Here is a 24,147-nt window from a genome sequence, read left to right on the forward strand (position 1 = left end):
GCAACTCCACTCCCGAGACCTGTGTCTCTGATGTCAGAAGGCAAGTATCATAAGCACACATATTGAATCTACTGGAGAAGTGTGCGACCGGAGAAGAAATAAATTTTCTCATCAGCTGACTGAGCACAGAGGGCTGTAGAAAAAAAATCTTTGTGCTCAGTCAACTGAGAAGAAGAAATAAATTTCTTCTGTTGCACACTTCTCCAGCAGCTCCGGTATGTGTGCTTACGATACTGGTCTTCTGACAGTTGAGACACAGGTCTCTGGAGCTGTGCTTCTTCAGACTGCAACCCATCTTGAGACATGACTTCTTATGTTTGAATTATGTAATGGAGGCCATTTTTATTGTATTCTTGGATAACCCCTTAAAGTTGTAAATGCTCACCATGAAAGGGTTTGGCCCACCATTACAAATCACATCCACAGCATACATCAAAGAAAGTGAAAAGTATTTGCAGTTTACTTGGTGTAAAAAAAAAAATTGTATATAAATCTATATCTATCTCTATATCTATCCAGTAAAGCACTATAACATGGTGTTCAAGTCTTTCTATTGGGCTGAGTGCTGCTTTCTGTTCGCAGCAGAGCAGCCGATAGAGGAAGCTTTCTTCCCTGCTGCCATTTCTAGTGGCTGCTCTGCAGTGAACTGAGAATCACTATGCAGAAAACTGACTGTGGGGAGACTGAGCATGTGCACAAGCAGTGAGCACCGTGTCTACCAAGATGGCGCTATACTTACGACAAAATGTCAGAGCTTTTCACAGTATCGTTTTTTTAATAGCATGTAAATTGCAAATATTACTCATTTTTTCGCATGTAAACTGCGGATGTGATATGTTGGTGTACCAATCCTCTTGAATGGCAACTCAAAAATCTCTCCCCTTTAACATATTAAAGGTAACCCCAGTGACATAATCAGCTGGAGCATTGTTCTTAATTGGACATCTTAATATTTTGCACAGCCCTGACTGACAGTAGTGCAGTAACTTGAAAAAAATGTAGCTAGGCACATATAAAGTAGTGTTCAAAATAATAGTCCAGTATGACTGACCAGATTATTTACTGTTTTTGATATAAATTATATTACCACATGTCACACAATGTTCCAGTTGGTGCAGTAGATTATAAGAAACCCACCAGACGCCGCATTCATGATCTGCAGGTTTTTGAGTCTGTGTATTAGAATAATTAATTGAAAGGGGGTGTTCAAAATAATAGCAGTGTGGAGATCAATTAGTGAGTAGTGATGAGCAAGTATGCTTGGTACTCAAGATTTCTGAACATGCCCGGGTGGTCTCCCGAGTACTTAAATGTGCTCGAAGATTTAATTTGTGTCGCCGCAGCTGCATAGTTTGCGGCTGCTAGACAGCATGAAAACGTGGGAATTTTGTAACAATCAGGCAATCCTCACATGTATTTACGCTGGCTAGCAGCCGCAAATCATGCAGCTGTGGCGACACAAACTAAATCTCTGAGCACGCCCAAAATACTCGGAGACCACCCGAGCATGCTCGGAAATCTCGAGTACTGAGCATACTGGCTCATCACTAGTAGTGAGGTCAATCATTCTGTGAAGAAACAGGTGTGAATCAAGTGGCCCGTATTTAAGGGTGAAGTCAGGACATGTTGTACATACATTTCTCGTTGAAAGCCTGAGAAACATAGGTCGTTTGAGACATTGTTCAGAAGAACAGCATACTTTGATTAAAAAGTTAATTGGAGAGGGTAAAACTTATAAACAAGTGCAGACAATGATAGGCTGTTCGCTAAAATGATCTCAATGCTTTAAAATGGAAAGCCAAACCAGAAAGACATGGAAGAAAGCGGAAGACTACTATTCGAATGGATGGAAGAATAGCCAGAATGGCAAAGGGCTCAGCCAATGATCAGCTCCAGGATGATCAAAGACAGTCTCAAGTTACCTGTGAGAACCGTGACAGTTACAATTTGCTAAAAAAAACACATCAACTGACCTAAAGAGAAATGGAGAATCATTTTGTGGACTGAAGTAAATAAAATTGTTCTTTTCCAGGACGTCCACCTGACAGCACTATGGAGGACGTCCTCCTCCTCCTTACAGGGACAGGAAAGCACACGAGAGGTTAAAAGGCCATGTCCCACCCCCTTTCCCTCAGTGTTTTTCCTGTCCCTGCACGGAGGGACACGCGAGAGCTTACCGGAGGGACCCAGGGGATCGTGCGGCCGGTCCAATCCTTCCCCTGTCAAGAGGTCCCGGGGCCGAAACTTCCCGGTCGGGAGTCCCTCGGCTCCAAAGGCCAGGAGCAGGACGGCGCTCCTGGAGGGAGCCGTTCCTCCCGGTGGGGGGGCTCTCGGCTCCAGGACGGGTCGGCTCCCCGCAGGCGGCTGGCCATGCGGGCACCGACAGAGGTGGGGCGGCGGGCCGAGTACCCGCAGGACGTCGCCGACGCTGGGCAGTGGAGGCCGGAGCCATAGCAGGAACGGCTCCCTGCACGCGCCGAGCGCGGTCGCGCGCAGATGCCCGGCAGGAAGTGGAGGCGCGGCTTACCAGCGTCACATCCGGTGACGTCAGACGCCGGTTTCAAATCCAGGGCGCGCGCGCTCCTGGACCAAAGCGTTCTCCAGAGTCGTCACAGGTGGTTCCAGGCTGTGTGACTGCATCGGACGCCAGGGAATGGAAGGCAACACTGCATCTGGTGGAGGGGTAAGTGCGCATAGCGCAGACCACCCTCCCCACCCGTCCCCACAGCCCAGATCTGATGAGGTGCCCCTTATATTATCAGGAAAAGGGAACCCCAGCTGAGTCCCCCTCGGGGAAGGACCCGGCGAAAGCCACCGCCAAATCAGTCAGATGTCCGGTGTGCAGAGTAAAGCTGCCAGACACCTATAGCAAGACCCTATGCGGTCCCTGTACCTCCAGAGTCATAGGCGAGGAACAGCCATCTCTGCTTTCCGAAATGAGGTCGCTGATAAGGGAAGAGATTCAGGCCTCTACGTCCCGGCGTCGATCCCCCAGCCCTGGGCCAGGTCGCAAGCGTCCGAGGTGGGAACCAGTCCCAGTATCAGAGGCGAGCCCTAGCGAGGAATCCGATTTCCGGAACTCAGATCAGGAGGAAGAAGGCGAGATCCTGGGGGATAGTCAGGAACAGAACAGAAAGTACCTATTCAGACTGGAGGATACGGACGAGCTGGTACACGCGGTCAGAAATACCATGCAGATGGAAGAAGTCCCTAAGCCACAGTCCAGACAGGACTTAATGTTTGGAGGACTGGTGTCCCGCAAACAGGTGGTGTTCCCTGTGAGCGAGCACATCAAAGCAATGATCCAGGAGGAGTGGAAGGAAGCAGAGCGTCGGTTGACACTCTCCCGAAGCTTTAAAAATAGACTGCCCTTCGATCCCGAGGAAACTCGGGCGTGGGAAGAAGTCCCTAAGATCGACGTCCCGGTTGCCAAGGTTACGAAGAAATCGGCTATCCCAGCCGAGGACTCATCCGGTCTTCGAGACCCAATGGATAGAAAGGCGGACGTCTTGTTAAAAAGAACATGGGAGACGTCGGCGGCCCGGATTAGAGCCAACATAGCAGCCACCTCGGTGGCCAGGTCTATGTTCCTGTGGTTGGGGCAGTTGGAGGAAAACCTAACCAACAAGACCCCGAGGTCAGAGATACTAGCATCTCTTCCTCTTTTGAAATCAGCCACGGCGTTCCTGTCGGATACGTCGGCGGAATCAGTTAGGTTTGCGGCCAGAAACAGCTCCCTCTCTAATGCGGCCCGGAGAGCAGTCTGGCTTAGATCCTGGTCGGGGGATAACCCTTCTAAGGCCAAGTTATGTGCCATCCCTTTCTCGGGTCTGAGGGTGTTTGGTCCAGCCCTGGATAATATCCTTGAGCTGGTGTCTGATAAGAATAAGGGATTTCCGGAAGAAAAGCCCAGGCGGTCCCAGTCCTTTCGGAGAGGCTCCTTCTTCAGAGGACAGTCAGAGTTTAGGGGCCGGGCGAGGTCTAATAGAAGCTCCTACAGAGGCTCCTTCAGCCAAAGTGGGAAGAACAGAGGTCCCCCATTTGCATCGACATCTAGGTCGAGGAGACAATGACGCCATAGGCATTGGGGGGAGACTTCGCCACTTTGCAGCAAACTGGTCGCGAGTCACCAACAATCAGTGGGTCCTCAGAACCATCAGCGAAGGTTACAGGATAGAGCTCTATTCTCCTCCCCCCGACAGATATATTGCCCCCACTGTCGTCCAGGAGGACTCCGCAATGTGGTCGGATCTTCAGGACATGTTAGACTCAGGGGTCATAATACCAGTTTCACCATCAGAAAGAGGAAAAGGTCACTACTCTTCCCTGTTTGCAATTACAAAGAAATCCGGCGAGGCCCGCACCATCATAAACCTGAAGCCACTAAATGCTTGGGTCAGATACAGGAGGTTCCGGATGGAATCAATCCGATCCGCAATTCCTCTGATAGACAGGGACGCAGTTATGTGCACCCTAGACCTAAAAAAGGCATATTATCAGGTTCCTATTCATCCCTCATCCCAAAGCCTACTAAGGTTCGCGATCAGTTCACTAGCCCGGACCTGCCATTTCCAGTTCCAGGGTCTTCCATTCGGGCTGGCCTCAGCTCCCAGGATCTTTACAAAGCTGGTGGTAGAGGTGGTGGCCTACCTGAGAGATCAGGGTATTGTGATTGTGCCGTACCTGGACGACTTCTTACTGGTGGCAAGATCCAAAGAAGCGCTCATCCGAGACAGGATCCGAACAACTACTGTGATGGAGTTCCTGGGCTGGGTGATCAACTGGGAGAAGTCGGACCTCACACCAAACACCAGAAAGGTATTCCTGGGAGTCCTCCTAGACTCAGCCGACAGAATATCCTGGCTACCCGAGCAGAAGCAGAAGTCCATTCAGGCCAGAACCAGAGGTCTGTTGAAGCGTCAATGCTCCATAAGGGAAGCAATGGAGGTCCTGGGCCTCATGACGGCCTGCATCCAGTGTGTCCGTTGGGCCCAATTCCACTCGCGGTTGTTACAAAGAGAAATTCTCGCGAGGTGGGACAGGAGTCAGGCGTCGCTAGACAAACCCCTAAGACTCTCAGGACGAGTAAAGGAGTCCCTTCGCTGGTGGTTACAGGCCAGGAACCTTCAGGTGGGCGTGCATTGGACAACCTCTCCATACGTGGTAGTCACCACAGACGCAAGTGCGTGGGGATGGGGAGCCCACATAGAAGGGAAGATCTTCCAGGGGAAGTGGCCAGCAAGCATCAAGGCCAGATCCTCCAATTTCAAGGAACTCTTCGCGGTCTGGGAAGCGTTGCGGAGAAACCGGTCGGTACTAAAGAGTCGTCATGTTCGCATTTTATCCGACAATACAACGACAGTGGCATTCCTGAAACACCAAGGAGGAACCAGGCATCAACCACTACAGGCACTGGCGGAAAAGATATTCACGTGGGCAGAACGGACAGTTCGATCCGTGACCGCGGTACATCTAGAGGGTTCCCAAAACGAAGTGGCGGACTACCTGAGCAGACAACAGATCCATCCGACAGAGTGGGAATTGAACATGGAGATCTTCAACCAGCTTTGTCAGCGCTGGGGGAACCCCAGTATAGATCTCTTCGCAAGCCGCAAGAACTCGAAGGTTCCCAGATTCTACTCCCTAAATCCGATGGACCATCCAGAGGGCGTAGACGCCCTGAGTCAGACTTGGGGAGAATCCCTCTCTTATGCGTTCCCACCACTGGCCCTCATACCGGCAGTGCTCAGAAAGATACGCGAGGACCACGCAAGAGTGATATTGATAGTGCCATACTGGCCGAGGAGAAGCTGGTTTTCCCTTCTGGGAGCCATGGCAGTAGAAGATCCAGTCGAGCTGCCCTTGTGGGAGAACATCATCCACCAGGGCCCGATCCACCACCCGGACCCAGCAAGACTCCATCTATCGGCTTGGATCCTGAGAGGGACATCCTGAAGGCAAAAGGATTGTCGGAGCAGGTCATATCCACCCTACAGGCCAGCAGGAATCCGGTGACGTCGGCAATTTATCGGAAGATATGGAGGAGATTCTGTTTGGGGGGTGGCAGGTCCGGGCTCGTGGCAGGTACCCCGGATCTCCCTAACATACTAGGGTTCCTGCAGGCAGGTTTTAATAAAGGCCTCAGGCCCAGTACTCTAAAAGTCCAGGTTTCAGCTTTGAGCGCCTTCTATGATTATCAGTTAGCTGCACATCCCTGGGTGATAAGGTTTATAAAAGCCACACAGCGCCTGCGCCCCACGATTAGGCAGCTCACCCCGCCATGGGACCTGGGCCTGGTACTTCGGTTCCTCTGCTCGGACACTTTCGCCCTTAGTGAGAAGATAGCCATCCCTGCTCTCACTCGTAAAACGGCCTTTCTAGTAGCCATTACCACGGCCAAAAGAATAGGGGAGATCCAGGCCCTATCCACTAAGGATCCATACCTCCAGATAAGAGAGGATAGTATAATCCTAAGGTTAGACCCGGCATTTACCCCGAAGGTAGCCTCTACAAGAAATCTGAACCAGGAGGTAGTGTTACCCTCTTTCTGCGATAATCCCCGAAATGAGAAGGAGCGGCGGCTCCACTCGCTAGACGTGAGGCGCGCAGTTATAGAATACCTAGAGGCCACCAATAGTTGGCGTATCGACCCGAACCTGTTCGTTCTCTTTGGTGGTAGGAATAAAGGGAAGAGGGCCTCTAAGGCGTCCATAGCGCGTTGGATTACCTCAGTAATCTCGGACGCTTACCAGGCTGAAGGCGCCAGCCCGCCTGATTCCTTAAAAGCCCACTCTACAAGGGCGGTATCGGCCTCATGGGCCGAGCGGGCGGGGGCGTCAGTTGATCAAATTTGTCGAGCGGCAACCTGGGCTAGTCTTAATACATTCTGCAAACACTACAAACTAGATGTGTTAGCTGGCCAACAAACCGCATTCGGGAGAAAAGTTCTCCAAGCAGTAATCCCACCCTGAGGAGGTGCTTTGGTACTCTCCATAGTGCTGTCAGGTGGACGTCCTGGAAAATAGGTATTAGACCTACCGGTAATGATGTTTCCAGGAGTCCATCCTGACAGCACGGGTAGTTCCCTCCCTGTTATGTTATACTATGTTGTATTATGTTATGTCATATGCTGTAATATGATTGTTTCATTAAACCGTTACTAGCATCATCCACCTTGTGGTACTTGTCAAATCACTGAGGGGAAAGGGGGTGGGACATGGCCTTTTAACCTCTCGTGTGCTTTCCTGTCCCTGTAAGGAGGAGGAGGACGTCCTCCATAGTGCTGTCAGGATGGACTCCTGGAAACATCATTACCGGTAGGTCTAATACCTATTTTTGGGTCCAAGCGCCACAGACAGTTCGTCAGACGACCCCAAACTTTGTATCCATGCCACAGTACAGTCTGAAGACTGTGAAGCATGGTGGTGTAAGCATCATGATATGGGCATGTTTCTCTTACTACGGTGCCAGACCTATTTACCACATACCAGGGATCATGGACCAGTTTGCATATACTAAAATACTTGGAGGCCATATTGCCTTACCCTGAAGAGGATATGCCCGTGAAAAAGGTGTTTCAACAAGACAACAACCGTAAACACACCAGTAAACAAGCAAACTCTTGGTTCCAGTCCAGCAAAATTGTGGTTATGGAGTGTCCAGCCCAATCCCCGGACCTTAATCCGATAGAACACTTGGGGTGACATAAAAAATGCAGTTTCTGAGGCAAAGCCAACAAATGCCAAAGTTTTGTGGGATGTAGTCCAAGGGTCCTGGGCTGGAATAACAGGCGACAAGTGCGAGAAGTTGGTCAACTCTATGCAACATAGATGTGAATCAGTTCTAAAAACTGTGGGTATATAACTAAATATTAGGTTAGTGATTCACAGGAATGCTAAAGCCATAAAAATCCATATTGTGCGTTTGTAAAGACAAATTGCAGACACTGCTATTTTTTTGGAACAGCCCATTTTTTTTATTTTCTGTAAAGTAGTTAAAAATCATCTACATTTCTCTACAGGTTTTGAATTGGAAAACAGTGTGCAATGTTCCCAATGCATAGAAATAAACACTAGTATAAAGATTTTGTGATTAACTCATTTTTTTTTAACACATTGCTGTTATTTTGAACACTACTGTAAAGACGAAGTGTAGCCATCCATGGAAAAATACCTTTTTGCTTTATTTAATCCCTGTATTAACTTTTAATAAATTGGTTTGTAATGCATGTAGCGTCCCTTTAACTGCAGCACTACAATGATTTTATGTTTTAGTGTAAGAAAAGTTTTAATTGGAATGCCTAAATCTTCCTTCTTCTCGTCCTTGTTTCCTGGCCCGGTAATGAATTTGACAGATCTAAGTACCCAATAGATAGTGGCACTGGGATGGTGTTCCCCTGTTATGTGCGTCTTCTGTTCCGGCAGCTCTCGACTCGATTGTGGTTGTAGAGCACATTACTTCAGGCTGTTATCTGGTAATGTTGTTTTATGCCTTGTGAGAGCAGTACTTAGCGCTATCTTCTTCTATGAGCCCATTTCGGCACATAGGGAGTTGTTCTAGACAGTCTCAGTCTGTCAGCCCGGCTCAATTACACAGTATGAAATGGTTTTCTCTCAAGTGAGATAAAGAGAGCTGCGTCTGATGAGTTGCTGTACTTAAGCGCTTTTACAATGCAAAACGAAAGCCGCAAAGTAGATTTTGTTCTGTCTTTTTACCACTTTTTTCTGGTTATCTACTCTCTGAACACAATCGTTACTAATCATATACATCATTATATTATGTTCTACACACACGCATAGGGCTAAATTCTCACAATCAAATGGTAGATAATCCGGACAGCCTGGTAATCCAGCATAGCTCTGAAATGTAATGTGCATTTTTATCACAAAATAAAAATATATATATTTTTTACATTTTTTTTTTTTTAGTCTTAACACTTATCTGGTTGGCAATTACTGATCCCGTAGTTTAGTATCAGAGGGCCAACTTTCCTCCGGACAACAGTTGTTGCATCAGACCTTTTGAGGAGCCAGATCAGAAATTGCTGCATTTTGCCTTTTCTTTTTAATCTGACTTAGGTCAGGCTTCCGTAAGATCAGTCGATCGGGCTTTTTTTTATTTTGGGATGAAACTGATGCATAAAGGATTGCATGGTTAGCTATGGGATGGTTCACATCAGTTCTTGATCCTTTAAAGAAACAAATTAAAAAAAAATAAATTACATTTTGCCTTTTTTTAAATTCAGATCATTGATTTGCAGTAGAAACTAGTGAAATTTCAGAATGACAACTGATACCGGTTTGACAGTTGATGGTTCAGCCACAAGCCATCTATTCCAGATGGCCTGGATATATGGAAACCAGGCATCGTTGGTTATTACATAATATTTTCAATTATTTGAGTGGGGCTAATATATATATATATATATATATATATATATATATATATATATATATATATATATATATATATATATATATATATTACAAGGTGGTTAATGTGCTTAATATTGTCCGATAATGTTTGATAATTTGGTATAAAATTCTACCTATACTAAATTAAATGTACATAAACAGTGTGGTATCAGATTAATATGCTGGAGTCCTAATCTGCATATTGCTGCCAACAACTTTCCCTGATTTGACATTTAGGCAGTGTGCACACGCTGCGGTTTTTGCTGCGGTTCCACAGCGGTTTTGGCCGCTGCGGACCCGCAGCAGTTTTTGCTGCGGTGTACAGTACCATGATTCCCTATAGGAATCAAAAACCGCAGTGCAGATGGTGCGGAATTTTCCGCACGGATTATCTGCGGTTTTCAATCTGCAGAAAGAATTGACATGTCAATTCTTTCTGCGGATTCCCATCTCCTCCATTGAGGAGATGAAAAACCGCAGAGCAATCCGCAGGTAAAACCGCAGGTATTTTGACCTGCGGTTTCACCTGGAGATTTTACAGAATCCGCACCTAATCCGCAGCGTGTGCACACAGCCTTAGATGTAAATTTATGGGGTGAGGGGAGAATAACAGTGGGGACACCACACACATCTTGGAAATGTTATTTTATGATCCAGTAGTTCCAGCGTGATCCCATAGGAAAGGTTCTCTGAAAACTCAAGTACATTCAGAGACTCTTCCTAGACTTGGCTGATTTGGGTAAGTTTTAAGCTTGCCTTACACCTTACATAGGTGTTGGCTTCATGATTAATTGCCCATGTATATGCACACCTAGTTTTGCTGAGCTGGATATCACTGATAGCAGTTCCTCTCTGTAGACAAAACCCAAGAAAAAGAAAAAAAATTAACATAGACCCTGCAACAAGTAAATGACTAATAATAGTACATGTGAATAACATGGGGTACTTGGTTAGCGCTATTAGTCACATTGACGTCATATGTTACAAAAGTAAGGTTTTAATACTAGACAGGTTAGGACCGTCCCATTGGGTACACCTTATCGTAGTTGGATGGCTTTTATGTTTTTTTGATCAAAATAACTTTCTCCATGTACCCTATGGTATTTACCTATATCATTACCACTTATTTGTTGTAGGGTCTATGCTCATTTTGTCTTGTTTTTTCGTTTTTGTTTTGAGTTGGGTTTTGTCTGTGAAATGACCACAGTGTGAATGTGCTCTTACACTTTGCACATATACTTGCTTATTGTCCGGCTCAGGTTTTTAGTTGTCCTCTCTGTAGAACATATGGATCAGGCATGTAAATATCCTCTGACACAGGCTGAGCAAACGTTGGCAAGTCACCTAATGTACTTGATGGTTGGTTGCTACTGCGGAACTTGGCAGGCCCAGCTGGGCCTCATCTGAACTCTATGACCACCTTTAGTTCTGAGGGATGGTAGTAATAAATTAGGGATGTTAATTGCTTATTAAATTAGTCCCTTATACTTTTCCTGAGATAAATAAGAGTTTCTTTCTTCACCAACTCAAATGCTTGGTGGTCTTGTTCCTTCTACTTGGGCATCACAGCTGAGCTCAGTGATTAACTCTAGGGGTAATGGTATAGCTGCAGTCATGTCAAAAAGGGCTGAGGGCAGCGGCAGAGAGGCAGCGCTAGAGTAGCAGGCGTAAAAATAAGATGAATAACCCCATCAGTTCTTATGGCCATTTTACGGGCTATCACGTCATCCCCTGTAGACTGCCCATAGAAAATGTTAGTACCTGAATGGCATCTACTGAGTCATACTGATAACTCCATGGTGTATAACCCCCGTAGTAATAGCATTGCCATCCAATATCTGCTGGTTAGAACTTAAAGTCACAGATTTCTCTGCCTTTGGTGGTTAGTGAAATGTTTTTATCTGACATTTGCTTCTGAAATGTTGCGTATCTTGGGAGATGGTGCAAATTCCTTACTGTCTGATTAGGTAATTGACCCTTCAGCATATCTTATTAATATGTACACCCTTACTTTCTGAGTCTTTGGTATAACTTCTCATTATCTTTATTTTCATGTTTTCTGTAATAATAATGTGAAATCATCTGAAGGCTGAGAAACTGGTAAACTGTTTGCTTCCTTCTAGGTCAATGACCTAACTGCTTCAGTTCTTTTGTCTTGTGTCTTTGTTTTACATGCTAAGCACGGCCAAATTAGAGAGTCTAGAAGTCTGTTTGATGAAATATTCCTCAATCCTTCAGAGGTATGGAACCATTTTAGACTTTGATATCAATGTCTTTCATGCTGAGATGTGAACGTTCTCTCTGTTTCCATCTGTTGTTATTAAAAGCTCGGATAATGAATTGTCCTCCATAGCTTATTGCATGGTAATTATTTCCTTTGTCTTGCTGCTCTCTTCTCTTATTAAGATCTCTACCTTCAAGAGGACTTGTTAGGATGGTATAAAGAATTCATCCTTATCTATCAAAAGCAAGCGTTGTGGTTTTGTCTTAAATTATGATGAATGGGTTTGGTGTCAGTCAGTCTGAGAATCTGGATGTGTAGGAGTAGCTCTTTTGGTAATGACAAGAGCTCAATATTATAGAAGAAGATTTTTTTAATAAGTTGGAAAATCTTGCAGTGCCCTGATTCTTCCTTTTTGTCATTAGTAAGATAAGGAAAAACCCTTACATCACAAAACGTGATCTGAGAATAGACGGATGTGTCACCGGTCTGAGACTTTGCCTACAGACAAATACACTTATGCAGTCCTCATTGTATTTGAGTAACATTAGCAAAACTAGATGGAGGCCCGATGCTATCGCATCGGGAGGGCGGTAATGGCACGATGTGGGCAGACTTTGCAGCATTGAGAATCTCTCCCCCCCCCCCATGTGCTCACCCATCTATCCACTCTCTTTCCCCATGTGCTGACTTCTCCCGAATGTGCTCTCTTCTTTGATCTGTCTATCCCATGTGCTATCCCCCTTGTCTGCTGTCTCTCTCCTTCCAGTGCTGTGTTCTTGCCTCATGTGCTGTCCCATATAAAATATTACTTAAAAACAATCAGTGCGACTGTGTTCCGCTAGTGGTACCGCGCAAGAGGCTGCGTGAGTTTGTGTGTGGTGCGACAGTGTTCTGATGGTGGTACAGCGTAATAGGTTGGTACCAGCAGCAGTTTCCATATTGAGGCACCCATCACTTGGGTGTCCCAATATGGCGGTCGGTGAACTTCCTCCGCTTGGAATTCTGGGATATGGTGACATCTGGACAGAACAGGAAATTAAAACATTACAATGCAATTATATAAATAGATTTACATATTAAAAAATGTACAAATTGACTTTCTGCTGTTTGGGAAACTAGAAGAATTTAAAGGGAACCCTTCACCTTCGACAATGCTATTTGCTGGTAGATAAAGAGTTAGTCTGCAGGGAAATGGCTACCAGAAGAAATTAACTCATTTCCTCCTGGTAGCCGCTGGCTTTAATAGGATTGATGCAGGGAGAGATTAAAGTAATCTCCGCACAGCTCCATATACTGCGAGTGTCGGCTGTGAGCATACCTCACACTTTGACCAACAGCTCTCCAAAGATATGCTACAGTATCGGCTGTCAATCATCGTGCCGGGGTGTGCCTACAGTATAGTGAGCGATGACTGCAATCACTTTCTGCACCGCCCCTATAACTGAAAGCTGGCGGCTCCCAGGAGGAAATCTGCAGGTTTTCCAAGGTGACAGGTTGCCTTTAAATTCCTCAACATAACTTGTCTAGTAAATGTTTTTTCAAAATTCACCAACAAATTGCACTTTTAATGACTACAGAAGTCTCAGTATTATTCAACTTTTTCATGACAAGCATCATTAGTACTGACTAGAGAGCCCTTTGGTTGTTATGCCCTACGGTACTGCAAACTTGATGCTTCACTCCTTCCTCCTGGGCAATGGTCTCCAGTGCAGTAATAATCTTAGATTGTCAAAAGGGGTTCAGAAAGTTGAGAAAATATCATAGCTTTGCTCAAGAAAGGAAATAGGCGAAGGGGGGTGTCTATATGTAAAATCATCCTTAAAACCCATCCTGCGTGATAATATATTTGAATCTAATGAAAATGTAGAGTCCCTGTGGGTGGAGATAAGGGGAGGGGGAAAAATAATAAATTACTGATAGGGGTTTGTTATAAGTCTCCAAAAATAATAGAAGCAATGGAGAATATCCTCATCAAGCAAATAGATGAAGCGGCGACTCAAGGAGAAGTCATTATTATGGGGGACTTCAACTACCCTGAAATATGTTGGGGAACTGAAAGCTGCAGTTCCAGCAAAGGTAAAAGGTTTTTGACAACTATGAGAGACAATTACCTTTCACAACTGGTTCAGGACCCAACAAGAGGGGGGGGCACTGCTAGACCTAATATTAACTAACAGGCCAGACCACATATCAAATATAAGGGTTGAGGATCACTTTGGTAATAGTGATCACAAAATAATAAGTTTTCATGTGTCCTCTATTAAGATGTGTAGTAGAGGGGTTACAAGGACACTAAACTTTAGGAAGGCAAATATCCAATGGATGAGAGATGATCTTGGTGCAATTAACTGGGACGATTTCCTGAGACATAAAAATACACAAAGAAAATGGGAGACGTTTATTAGCATCCTGAATAGGACCTGTGCACAATATATGCGGTATGGGAATAAACATGCTAGACATAGGAGGAAACCACTATGGCTAAATAGAGCTGTAAGGGGCGCAATAAGTGACAAAAATAAAGCATTTAGAGATTTAAAGGAAGTAGGTAGTGATGAGGCATTAAATACATACAGAAAATTAAATAAATTCTGTATAAAGCAAATCAAGTCAGCAAAGATTGAGACAGAGAGACTAATTGCCAGAGAAAGTAAAAATAATCTCAAAATATTCTTTAACTACATAAATAGTGAGAAACTAAAAAATGATAGTGTTGGACCCTTTAAAATAGTCTGGGTGAAATGGTGGATGAGGAAAAAACCAATATGCTAAATGAATTTTTTCAACAGTATTTCCACAAGAAAATCCCATGGCGGATTGCATGATCAGTGATAACAAAAATTCTTCATTAAATGTCACCTGCTTAACCCAGCAGGAAGTACGGTGGTGTCTAAAAATCACTAAAATTGACAAATCCCCGGGCCCGGATGGGATACACCACCGAGTACTGCAGGAATTAAGTACAGTCATTACAGTCATTGATAGACCATTATTTTTAATCTTTAAAGGTTCCATAATAACAGGGTCTGTAACACAGGACTGGCGTATAGTAAATGTGGTGCCAATATTCAAAAAGGGGACAAAAACTGAACCTGCAGAGCTTAGTGTCATCTGCAAATATTGATTCTACTCTTTATGCCCATATAAGGTCATTAATAAATATGTTAAAAAGAAGCGGACCCAATACTGACCCCTGTGGTACCCCACTGCTAACCGTGACCCAGTCTGAGTGTGCTCCATTAAAGGGAATCTGTCACCCTATTTTTCGCCTATCAGCTGCTGGCACCGACATCAGGGGCTTATCCACAGCATTCTGTAATGCTGTAGATAAGCCCCCGATGTAACCTGAAAGAGAAGAAAAACAAGTTAATTATACTCACTGGGGGGGCGGTCCGGTCTTGGTCCGATGGGTGTTGCCGTCCGTCGCCTCCCATCTTCTAAGGTGACGTCTTCTTTGCTGCCTGTCGTGGCTCCTGCGCAGGCACACTACTCTGCCCTGTTGAGAGCAGAGCAGAATACTTCAGTGCGCAGGTGCCGGACCTCTCCCGGCGCCTGCGCACTGCAGGACTCTGCTCTGCCCTCAGCAGGGCAGAGCAGTGCGCCTGCGCAGGAGCCACGACAGGCAGCAAAGAAGAGGACGTCACCGTTAGAAGATGGGAGGCGCCGGACGGGACGGCGACACCCATCGGACCGGACCGAACGCTAGGGTGAGAATAATCTAACTTTTTTCTCAGCTTTCAGATTACATCAGGGGCTTATCTACAGCATTACAGAATGCTGTAGATGAGCCCCTGATGTCAGGGCCGGCAGCTGATAGGCGAAAAATAGGGTGACAGATTCCCTTTTAATAACCACCCTTTGTTTCCTATCCCTGAGCCAGCTCTTAACCCACTTACACATATTTTCCCCTATCCCCATTGTTCTCATTTTATGTATCAACCTTTTGTGTGGCACGTTTCAAAAGCTTTTGAAAAGTCCATGTACCCCACGTCAATTGCATTTCCTTAGTCCAGTCTGGAACTTACCTCTTCATTAAAGCTTATCAAGCTGCGGAAAATGTGCAATGATTATAGAAATCCGCAGGGATTAAAACGCATGACAAATCCACACTAAATCCAAACAAAAAACGCACAATAGCAGCATAAAAAAACGCAGATTTTGTCCTGTGGATTCTGCCAAGAGATGCAGACTCCGCTCAGGAAATTCCTGAGCCCAATCCGCAACATGTACACATACCCTAAGAGCAGTGAGACTATGGAACCCTGCCATATGATGTTGTAATGAGTGATTCCCTACTAAAATTTGAGAAGGGACTGGATGCCTTTCTTGAAAAATATAATGTTACAGGTTATATACACTAGTCTCCTTGATATTGCGTTGATCCAGGGAACTAATCTGATTGCTGTATGTGGAGTCGGGAAGGAATTTTTTTCTCCAAGGTGGAGCTTAATGTTGGCCACATGTTGTTGTTTTTTTTTTTGCCCTCTTCTGGATCAACATGTTAGGGCATGGAGGTTAGGATATGGGTTGAACTAGATGGATTTAAAGTCTTCCTTCAACTTTAATAACTATGATACTATGTTACTAAAAAAGATAACAATAAAGGCGTTGAATATTCCTAGAGATATGGTTGGAAGCATAATTCACCAGTTCAAATTTAAACGCACACTGCCTGCACAACCTGGATGTGGCAAAATTCACCGGCTTCCAGCAGATTCCTGAGGAAACACGTGATCAAATCATTGCCACCCCCAGTTGACTGCAAAAGATCTGCAGCAAATTTTAGTGCCAGCAGGCACCAATGCTTCAGTTTGCACAGTAATTTGCATAATAAACACTGAACGTTTTCGTAATCTCCAACATGTTCACCATGCTCCAGATGCACAAGAAAAGTCCCTTCCAATTTGCTTAAAACCTTATGCTAAGTATGCAAATTGTCTCTTCAGAGAGGAAGAGGACTAGAACTCTAGTGCCACCTATTGGAAGTAGCAATCCTAAAAGTCAATGTTGACCCTTTAACAAGCCTTGTTCCATGACTTAGGATAAAAGCCTAGTCAGAATCTCAATTTGCAGACACTGTGTTTCGGGATACTGCCGCTCGTCAGTGTAAAGTGTGAGATCTGGTTTGGCTGTGTGAGAGGCGTCTGACCGATATCCAAGAAGTATCATTTCTCCTTGCAGAGAATGACATGCTAAGCATGTTGAGGTGAGGAGACTTAAAGCTGTAATGCTCCTCTGGGAAATATGCTAATTATGCAAATTGTCTCTTCAGTGAGGAAGAGGACTAGAACTGAAGAGACAATTTGCATAATTAGTATATTTCCCAGAGGAGCATTGTGGCTTTTAAGTCTCCTCACCTCTACATGCTTAGCATGTCATTCTCCGCAAGGAGAAATGATACTTCTTGCACTTAAAACCTTATAAAAGAGCCACAGAGGTTTTGTGATTCTGTTCCGTGAAACGCTTAAACAAAACAGGAACTTTTCAGGGCTATGGATCAGTGGTATGTCTGGAGAAGAAAGAAGAAAAAAATGAAGCATTCCATGAAAATAACACTCTACCTATGGTGAAGCATGGTGGTGGTTTGACGTTGCTCTAGGGCTGTTTTGCTTCCTTTGTCAGTGGAAACCTTTAGCATGTGGAAAGCAAGATATATTCTAACAAGTATCAGGACATCCTGGGAAAAAACGTCTTGCCTTCTGTGAAGAAGCTGAATTTTAGTCCTCATTGGTTCTGCAAACTGGACAATGACCTCATGCAGATCTCAGAGTCCAACAAGGCTTAGGTTCAGAAGATGTTCTGGAGGGTCCATCACAGTCTCAAGAGTTGAACACCATAGAAATCTTTTCTGGAATCTGAAGAAGGCAATTACTGCACACAAATCTTAGAATACTAGTGAACTGCATGGCATTGCCCTTGCAGACTGGGTTAATGTTCCTTAGTACCACTGTCAGATGCTGGGTCTGGCTATGCATCACATTTGCAGCAGCTCATAGCAACCAAAGGAGCTATACTAAGTCCTGAAGCCCCTTTTCAGTTAGGGGTTGAAGAATTCTAAAACTGCAGTAGTCATTTTCTGGTGAATTTGGAGAAGCCACTAGCTTATTCAAGATAGTTGAGTAATTTTTATTTCAACTTTATATTTCCAGCAGCTACAGTTTTTAAACATGCCCCACGAACACCTCTTTTTAGGCAGGTCGATCCCGTTCTCTAATCTAACTTTTTTCTCTCTTACCCTTCCACAATATGCTTTAGGATCTGCATACTCCATGTGCCGTAATGCACTTTGTGTGTGTCTACCCAAAAACTGGCTGTATGACAGGCTCTTGGCGCTACAATAGTGAAAATAAGTATTAGATACACTGCAGATTTTGCAAGTTTTCCCACCTACAAAGAATGGAGAGGTCTGTAATTAAGTTTGAAAAAGTTCTGGTTTTTATAACATAGTTTATCTTGTACTGTTACAGCCTGTTTGTGCCTATCACCACAGATTTATTGAATTGATAGTATTATTCTGTATTGTGGAATACTCTGAAAATGCTTGTTGGAGTAAGACTGTCATTCTCTATATTCCCTCTTTGGCTGGTACACCCAGAGGCCCTCCACTGGTTGGTACCCCCAGGGGCTCTCCGCTGGCTGGTACACCCAGGGACCCTCCACTTGTGACCTTGCTCTGTACCAGAGCTTGACACACTTGACCTCTTAATGGCTGTGTTATATTGCCCCTGTTTTATTTTAAGACCAAACTAATTTTAACCTCAGTGTGACCAAGTAGTGTTAACCGTCCCCTGTAGTGGACATTGCCGGAAATATTTTTGGCCAGCCACAAGTTCCCCAGGCAATTGTGACAGGTAGTTTCTAGTTGTTTATAACAACGAACACCTAGGAGATAACCTAGCTGACTGTAGTGTATAATAATATAAAAATAATCAATTTGAAATTTATCCTGCGATATTTGGTCAATCATTTAATTAACTCACCACTAATGTAATGGCTGGAGCTGCTTCCTTTTGGTGAGGTGTGTGATGTTAGGTGGTATTGATGATGTTGCTTCTCGTAACTAATTTTCCAGATTTGCCTCGGTCTGGAGCTCAGTCGACTTTATGTGATGAATTTTGAAAATAATTTGCAGCAGTAAGTTCTGAGCACAGATGTAAAGGTGCTTCTCACAAAATTAGAATATCATCAAAAAGTTAATTTATTTCAATTCTTCAATTCAGAAAGGGAATCTCATATATTTATATAGAGTCATTACAAACAAATTGATCTTTTTCAAGTGTTTATTTCTGTTAATGTTGATGATTATGGCTTACAGCCAATGAAAACCCAAAAGTCATTATCTCAGTAAATTAGAATACTCTGTAACACCAGCTAGATAAAATGATTTTAAAATAGAAAATAGTGGCCTACTGAATTGTATGTTCAGTAAATGCAATCAATGCTTGGTTGGGGCTCCTTTTGCATCAATTACTGCATCAATGCGGCGTGGCATGGAGGCAATCAGCCTGTAGCACTGCTGACTTGTTATGGAAGCCCAAGTTGCTGTGATAGCAGCCTTCAGCTCGCCTGCATTGTTGAGTCTGGTGTCTCTCATCTTCCTCTTGGCAAATACTCCATAGATTCTCTATAGGGTTAAGGTCAGGTGAGTTTGCTGGCCAATCAAGCTCAGGGATACTGTTTGTAAACCAGGTATTGGTATTTTTGACAGTGTGGACAGGTGCCAAGTCCTGCTAGAGAAAAAAATTTCCATCTCCAAAAAGCTTGTCGGCAGAGGAAAGCATGAAGTGCTCTAAAACTTCCTGTTAGATGGGTGCGCTGACTTTGGTCTTGAGAAAACACAATGGACCTACACCAGCAGATGACATGGCTACCCAAACCATCACTGATTGTGGACGCTTCACACTAGACATCCAGCAGCTTGGATTGTGTGCCTCTCCACTCTTCCTCCAGACTCTGAGACCTTGACTTCAAAATGTACTTTCATCTGAAAACAACACCTTGGACCTCTGAGCAACATTCCCGTTCTTTTTCTCCTTGGTCCAGGTAAGACGCTTCTGGTGTTGTCTATTGGTCATGAGTGGCTTGGCACAAGGAATGCGAGACTTGTACCCTGTGTCCTGGATACGTCTGTGTGTGGTGGCTCTTGAAGCAATGACTCCAGCAGCAGTCCACTTCTTGTGAATCTCCCCAAATTTTTGAATGGCCTTTTCTTAACAATCCTTTCAAGTTACCCCGGTTGCTTGTGCACCTTTTTATACCACACTTTTTCCTTACACTTAGCTTTCCATTAATATGCTTGGATACAGCACTCTGTGAACAGCTAGCTTCTTTAGCAATGATCTTTTGTGGCTTACCCTCCTTGTGGAGTGTGTCAATGACTGCTTTCTGAATATAGTAAACATGGCACTCAAAAACCCTGCTGCTGTTGGTGCTCAAGTCGGGTATCCAACCCACACACCTCGACCCGGACCTACAAGCACTACTTCCTCGCAGGTTCCTTACTTCATAATATGCGCTGCAACCTCATTTTTGCTTGTTAAAGCTTACTGGGTCCAGTAAAAGCTCTGATACCGGATCTCTTACCATATAGACTTTTTTTCCTTAAAGCTCACGTTACATCCAGCACCTCATATAATTTAACTGTGGTCATAATTAACTGAGGATACTAAAGCTCACCACCATATGAATATAATATCTCATATTTTCTGATAGCGGAACAATATTTAGAATTGAGAGTCCTCAGTGGTTGATACCTTTTAATGGCTAACTGAAAAGATGGTAACACATTGCAAGCTTTCGAGACTACTAAGGTCTCTTCATCAGGCTAGACTAATACAACATCTGAAGAATCACATATTTATACATAAGACAGCACTAAAATAACGCAATAGATAAGACAAGTGACGTGAAGCAGAATTATCATTATGGGAGAGGGTTAAACATAAATATTGGAGCAGTTCATAGATAAGGAGCCTGAAGGTTTTATTGCCCTCTGATGGGGTCTAGTTCTGTGTTGTGATGACCCCAGAAGGTCTGAAGAGCAAATTCCTTAATTGATGTAAAAAGACATAAATCCATCTGACACATTCATTCCTGCACTGAATGTGTCGAAAGTTTTCATAAATTTGTACTCCAAGATTCTCCTGTCTCTGAGACTTGAAGTTACTTTTTAATACAAGTAATTTAATGTCCATCATGCTATGGCCAGGGATACAAAAATGTTTTGCCACAGGTAGATCCATTCTTTTTTCTCTTATTGTGTGACGATGAGAATTCATCTTTGTTCTCAGTTTTTGCCCTGTCTCCCCCACGTACAGACCCCCAGTTGGACATTTAGTACAAATAATTAAGTACACCATGTTAGATGCTAACGGAACATTCTGATGAAGGTCCTATAACGGACCGAAAACGTTAAATTTTTTGTCTGGATGCATAATAAAAAAAAAGGAGTATAATTTTTCACATTTTGAGTGCCAAGTTTGTTTACTTCTTACAATGACTGCTTTCTGGACATCTGTCAAGTCAGCAGTCTTCCCCATGATTGTGGAGCCTACTGAAGCAGACTAAGGGACCTTTTTAAATACTTAGGGAGCATTTGTAGGTGTTTTTTGTTAATTATTCTAAGTTACTGAGATAATAACTTTTGGGTTTTCATTGGCTGTAAGCCATAACATTAACAGAAATAAACACTTGAAATAGATCACTCTGTAATGAATCTATATGAGTTTCACTTTTTGTATTGAAGAACTGAAATTAACTTTTTGATGATCTTCTAATTTTGTGAGAAGCACCTGTATATTTCCTCAACACTGCATGTTTCCTCATAGTGGGAAATTCATCACTGCTCATGGTGCATCTATAGAACAAGCAGTTTGAGGCTGGGGCCATCCCTATGGCGCAAGAGAGGCTACAACTGGCCAGCATTGGGATGTATTACTCCATTGCATGCGTCGCAGCATTCTGTATTGAATGCTGAGTGAACGATACAGCCCGCTATGTACATGTGTTAAAGGTACCTGAACAGTGTGTATAAACTGGCAGGCTGCAGAGAAACTTGTTAGATGAGAGTCCTGTAGTACAAACACAGTTTTTCTCAGTTGTAAATATTAATGGAGAGGTGCGGCTCCTTTCTATGTTGGTGAAGACTTGTGTCCAGGGCTGTGGAGTTGGTAAGTCAAACCTCTGACTCTGACTCTAATTGCGACTCCTCAAATTCCATGAAACCGACTCCACGATTGACTCCCTCATACATGGCTCATTTTAAGTTAGACTGATAAATTTACTGTAGTAAAATGGGAACATCAGGCTTTTAATCATTATTATTATACAATAATCAAGCCATTTAGATAGAACATAAAATATATGTATTGGAATACAACTTTAGAACAAAAAAACTTTTGCATATTTACAATTTATTTTACACTATGCAGTAAGTGGGGAAAAAAAACAGTTTTCAACAAAAACGTTCTGAATAACATTTATGCAGTCTATGAATTTGTTCTGGGAAATCGTATCGCATCCATCAGATCCTCCTTCATAGATGACCTCAAATCTTACCTAATCAAATCTGACCTAATCATTTTAAGGCCAGAGAACAACCTCTCTACACTGAATTTGGTTGGTGGAAAAGCATTAACCACATGGGCAACATCTCTTAATAATTTCATGGTATAAAGGAATTGCCTCGTGCACGGTTAATTTTTTTGAACGATTGAACACTCCTACTTCTTTGAGAGCAAGTGAAAAATTTTGCTGAAATATGGTCAATCTGTTTTCTATGGGAATGAAATCTTTTTTCCTGTGGCAACGCTTTGCCTGCTCCATGTCATCCAAATACTTTTCGAAATCAAACTCCTCATCTGATGAGGATGAAGAAACGGCAGCATCAGCACTGGCAGACCTGAGTCCTCTTATTCTTGGCCGTCCTGTAGCCCACTCATCCTATCTGCTACCTCAATCAGCGCTTCTTTTCCTTTAGTAAGCTGTTGATCATTCAGCAATATACGATGACTATGGTCCAAATATACATCTGCCAGTAGAATTTTATTTTCTAATAGCATTGTCTCGCTCCATTTAATTGAAGCAGCAATGCCATCTGCAATTAAACCTCTTTGAGACAGGCAAAACAAAAGTTCTTCCACTCCTTTATAAAAATACCAGGAGTTAAATCCTCAGCTTGTAACTTTTTAGTCACTGTAAATGGGTGATGAAGCAATTTCTTCAATTCAGCCACCTGTGTCCATTGACCTTCATGTAGTGTTACTTGAGGGTTGGTCATATCTACAAGGAAGGGTTTCAGCTCAATCGTTAAAAAGGTGCTGCCCCTCCGAGTGGCTTGAATCACAACTGCTCCTTTTACAGCACGTCTCTTCAAGATGGAATCAATTTTAGGGGTTCTGGCAGCAATAGCCAATTTACTCACTTTACTAATCAGAGTTCAAGCAAGTCCCTCTTGCAGACTATCACTTATTTTTAGCTGCAGCGTGTGCACAACATAGCACATGTGATGAATAGGAGAGAGGTGTGAATCCGCTTCAACAAGATCATCTAATTGTAAAGAATGATTTTGCTGTTCTACTGTAGTAATAACTGTTCCTTCATTATGGGAACAGGACTGTGGTCTTCCATCTCCAACATACTGAATGTGAAAGGTTTTTTCTAGCTGCTGTTCACCACCATCATTCTCATTCATCAGTTTAATTGTACTTGGCAAGATCCTGTTCTATTTTGAGTTCATAATCTTGCAGCACTTTTTCCACTAAGGTCTGGAGAAACTGGCTGCTGTGATGAGCTTTAGTATCTTTTACTGCCAGCATCTTAGTAACAATTTTTTTTTGCCACAAACATATCGAACGTTGATAGCTTAAAAGTTCACTCTGTGATGTGTGTAGGCATCCATTTTATGAAACATAAAGCGTTACTTCAGAGTGTTTTTGAGATCTACCTTTTGTTTAAGGGCTTCTTCAATAACTAATTTTCTAATACTTTCTCTTTCCAGAGAAGCACCAAGTTTGCGGGCAATTTCTCCATTAGGAGGTGTAAAAGCTGGTCGTGCAAATAATAATGGTACACTGTCCTTCACAACAAGCTCGATGAGCTGTCTTTTAAACACATCTGCTGTCATTGTTACAGTAACTTTGTCACTTACAAAATATCTTGTAACTGATGTTTGAGATGCTTTTTCCTCCTCCTTTGCCTGGCGGGAAGTGCTGTGCTCTAGTTTATTGGTGCTGCTGTGATCTTTTTCAATCACAGCTTTGTAAACTTCTGGGTGGCAGCGTTGTAAATGTCTTTTTAGATTGGAAGCTCTTGAAGGTGCATTTTTATCACTGCCGGAGTATGCACTGATTTTGGCATCACAACATTTGTTTTCATCTGGGTCACTTTTACACTAAAACACAAAATGTATTTTATCAGTCTCGCGAAGATTTAGAGGAATATGTTTTTTTTTGTTGTTGTAGCTTTTAAAAGGCTTCTTCCCCTCTTTGCAGATGGATATTGTTGGATTGT

The 24,147-nt window shown here is 43.5% G+C and overlaps 1 protein-coding gene across 4 annotated transcripts in view; it reads left to right on the forward strand.

Moving 5' to 3' along the window:
* NDFIP2 (Nedd4 family interacting protein 2) overlaps positions 1–24,147 on the forward strand; it is a 154,881-nt gene that overhangs the window by 45,606 nt on the left and 85,128 nt on the right. For 2 of the 4 annotated variants that reach the window (XM_073580439.1, XM_073580441.1), the window contains exon 4: positions 11,594–11,653. The exons of the other annotated variants lie outside the window; for them this stretch is intronic. In XM_073580439.1, the coding sequence (XP_073436540.1) occupies positions 11,594–11,653 (60 nt within the window). The remainder of the gene's footprint in view (positions 1–11,593; positions 11,654–24,147) is intronic. 4 annotated transcript variants of the gene reach the window in all.

Source organism: Dendrobates tinctorius, unplaced genomic scaffold (assembly GCF_039654945.1).
Source record: "Dendrobates tinctorius isolate UK_male_01 unplaced genomic scaffold, ASM3965494v1 ptg000064l, whole genome shotgun sequence".
Lineage (NCBI taxonomy): Eukaryota > Metazoa > Chordata > Amphibia > Anura > Dendrobatidae > Dendrobates > Dendrobates tinctorius.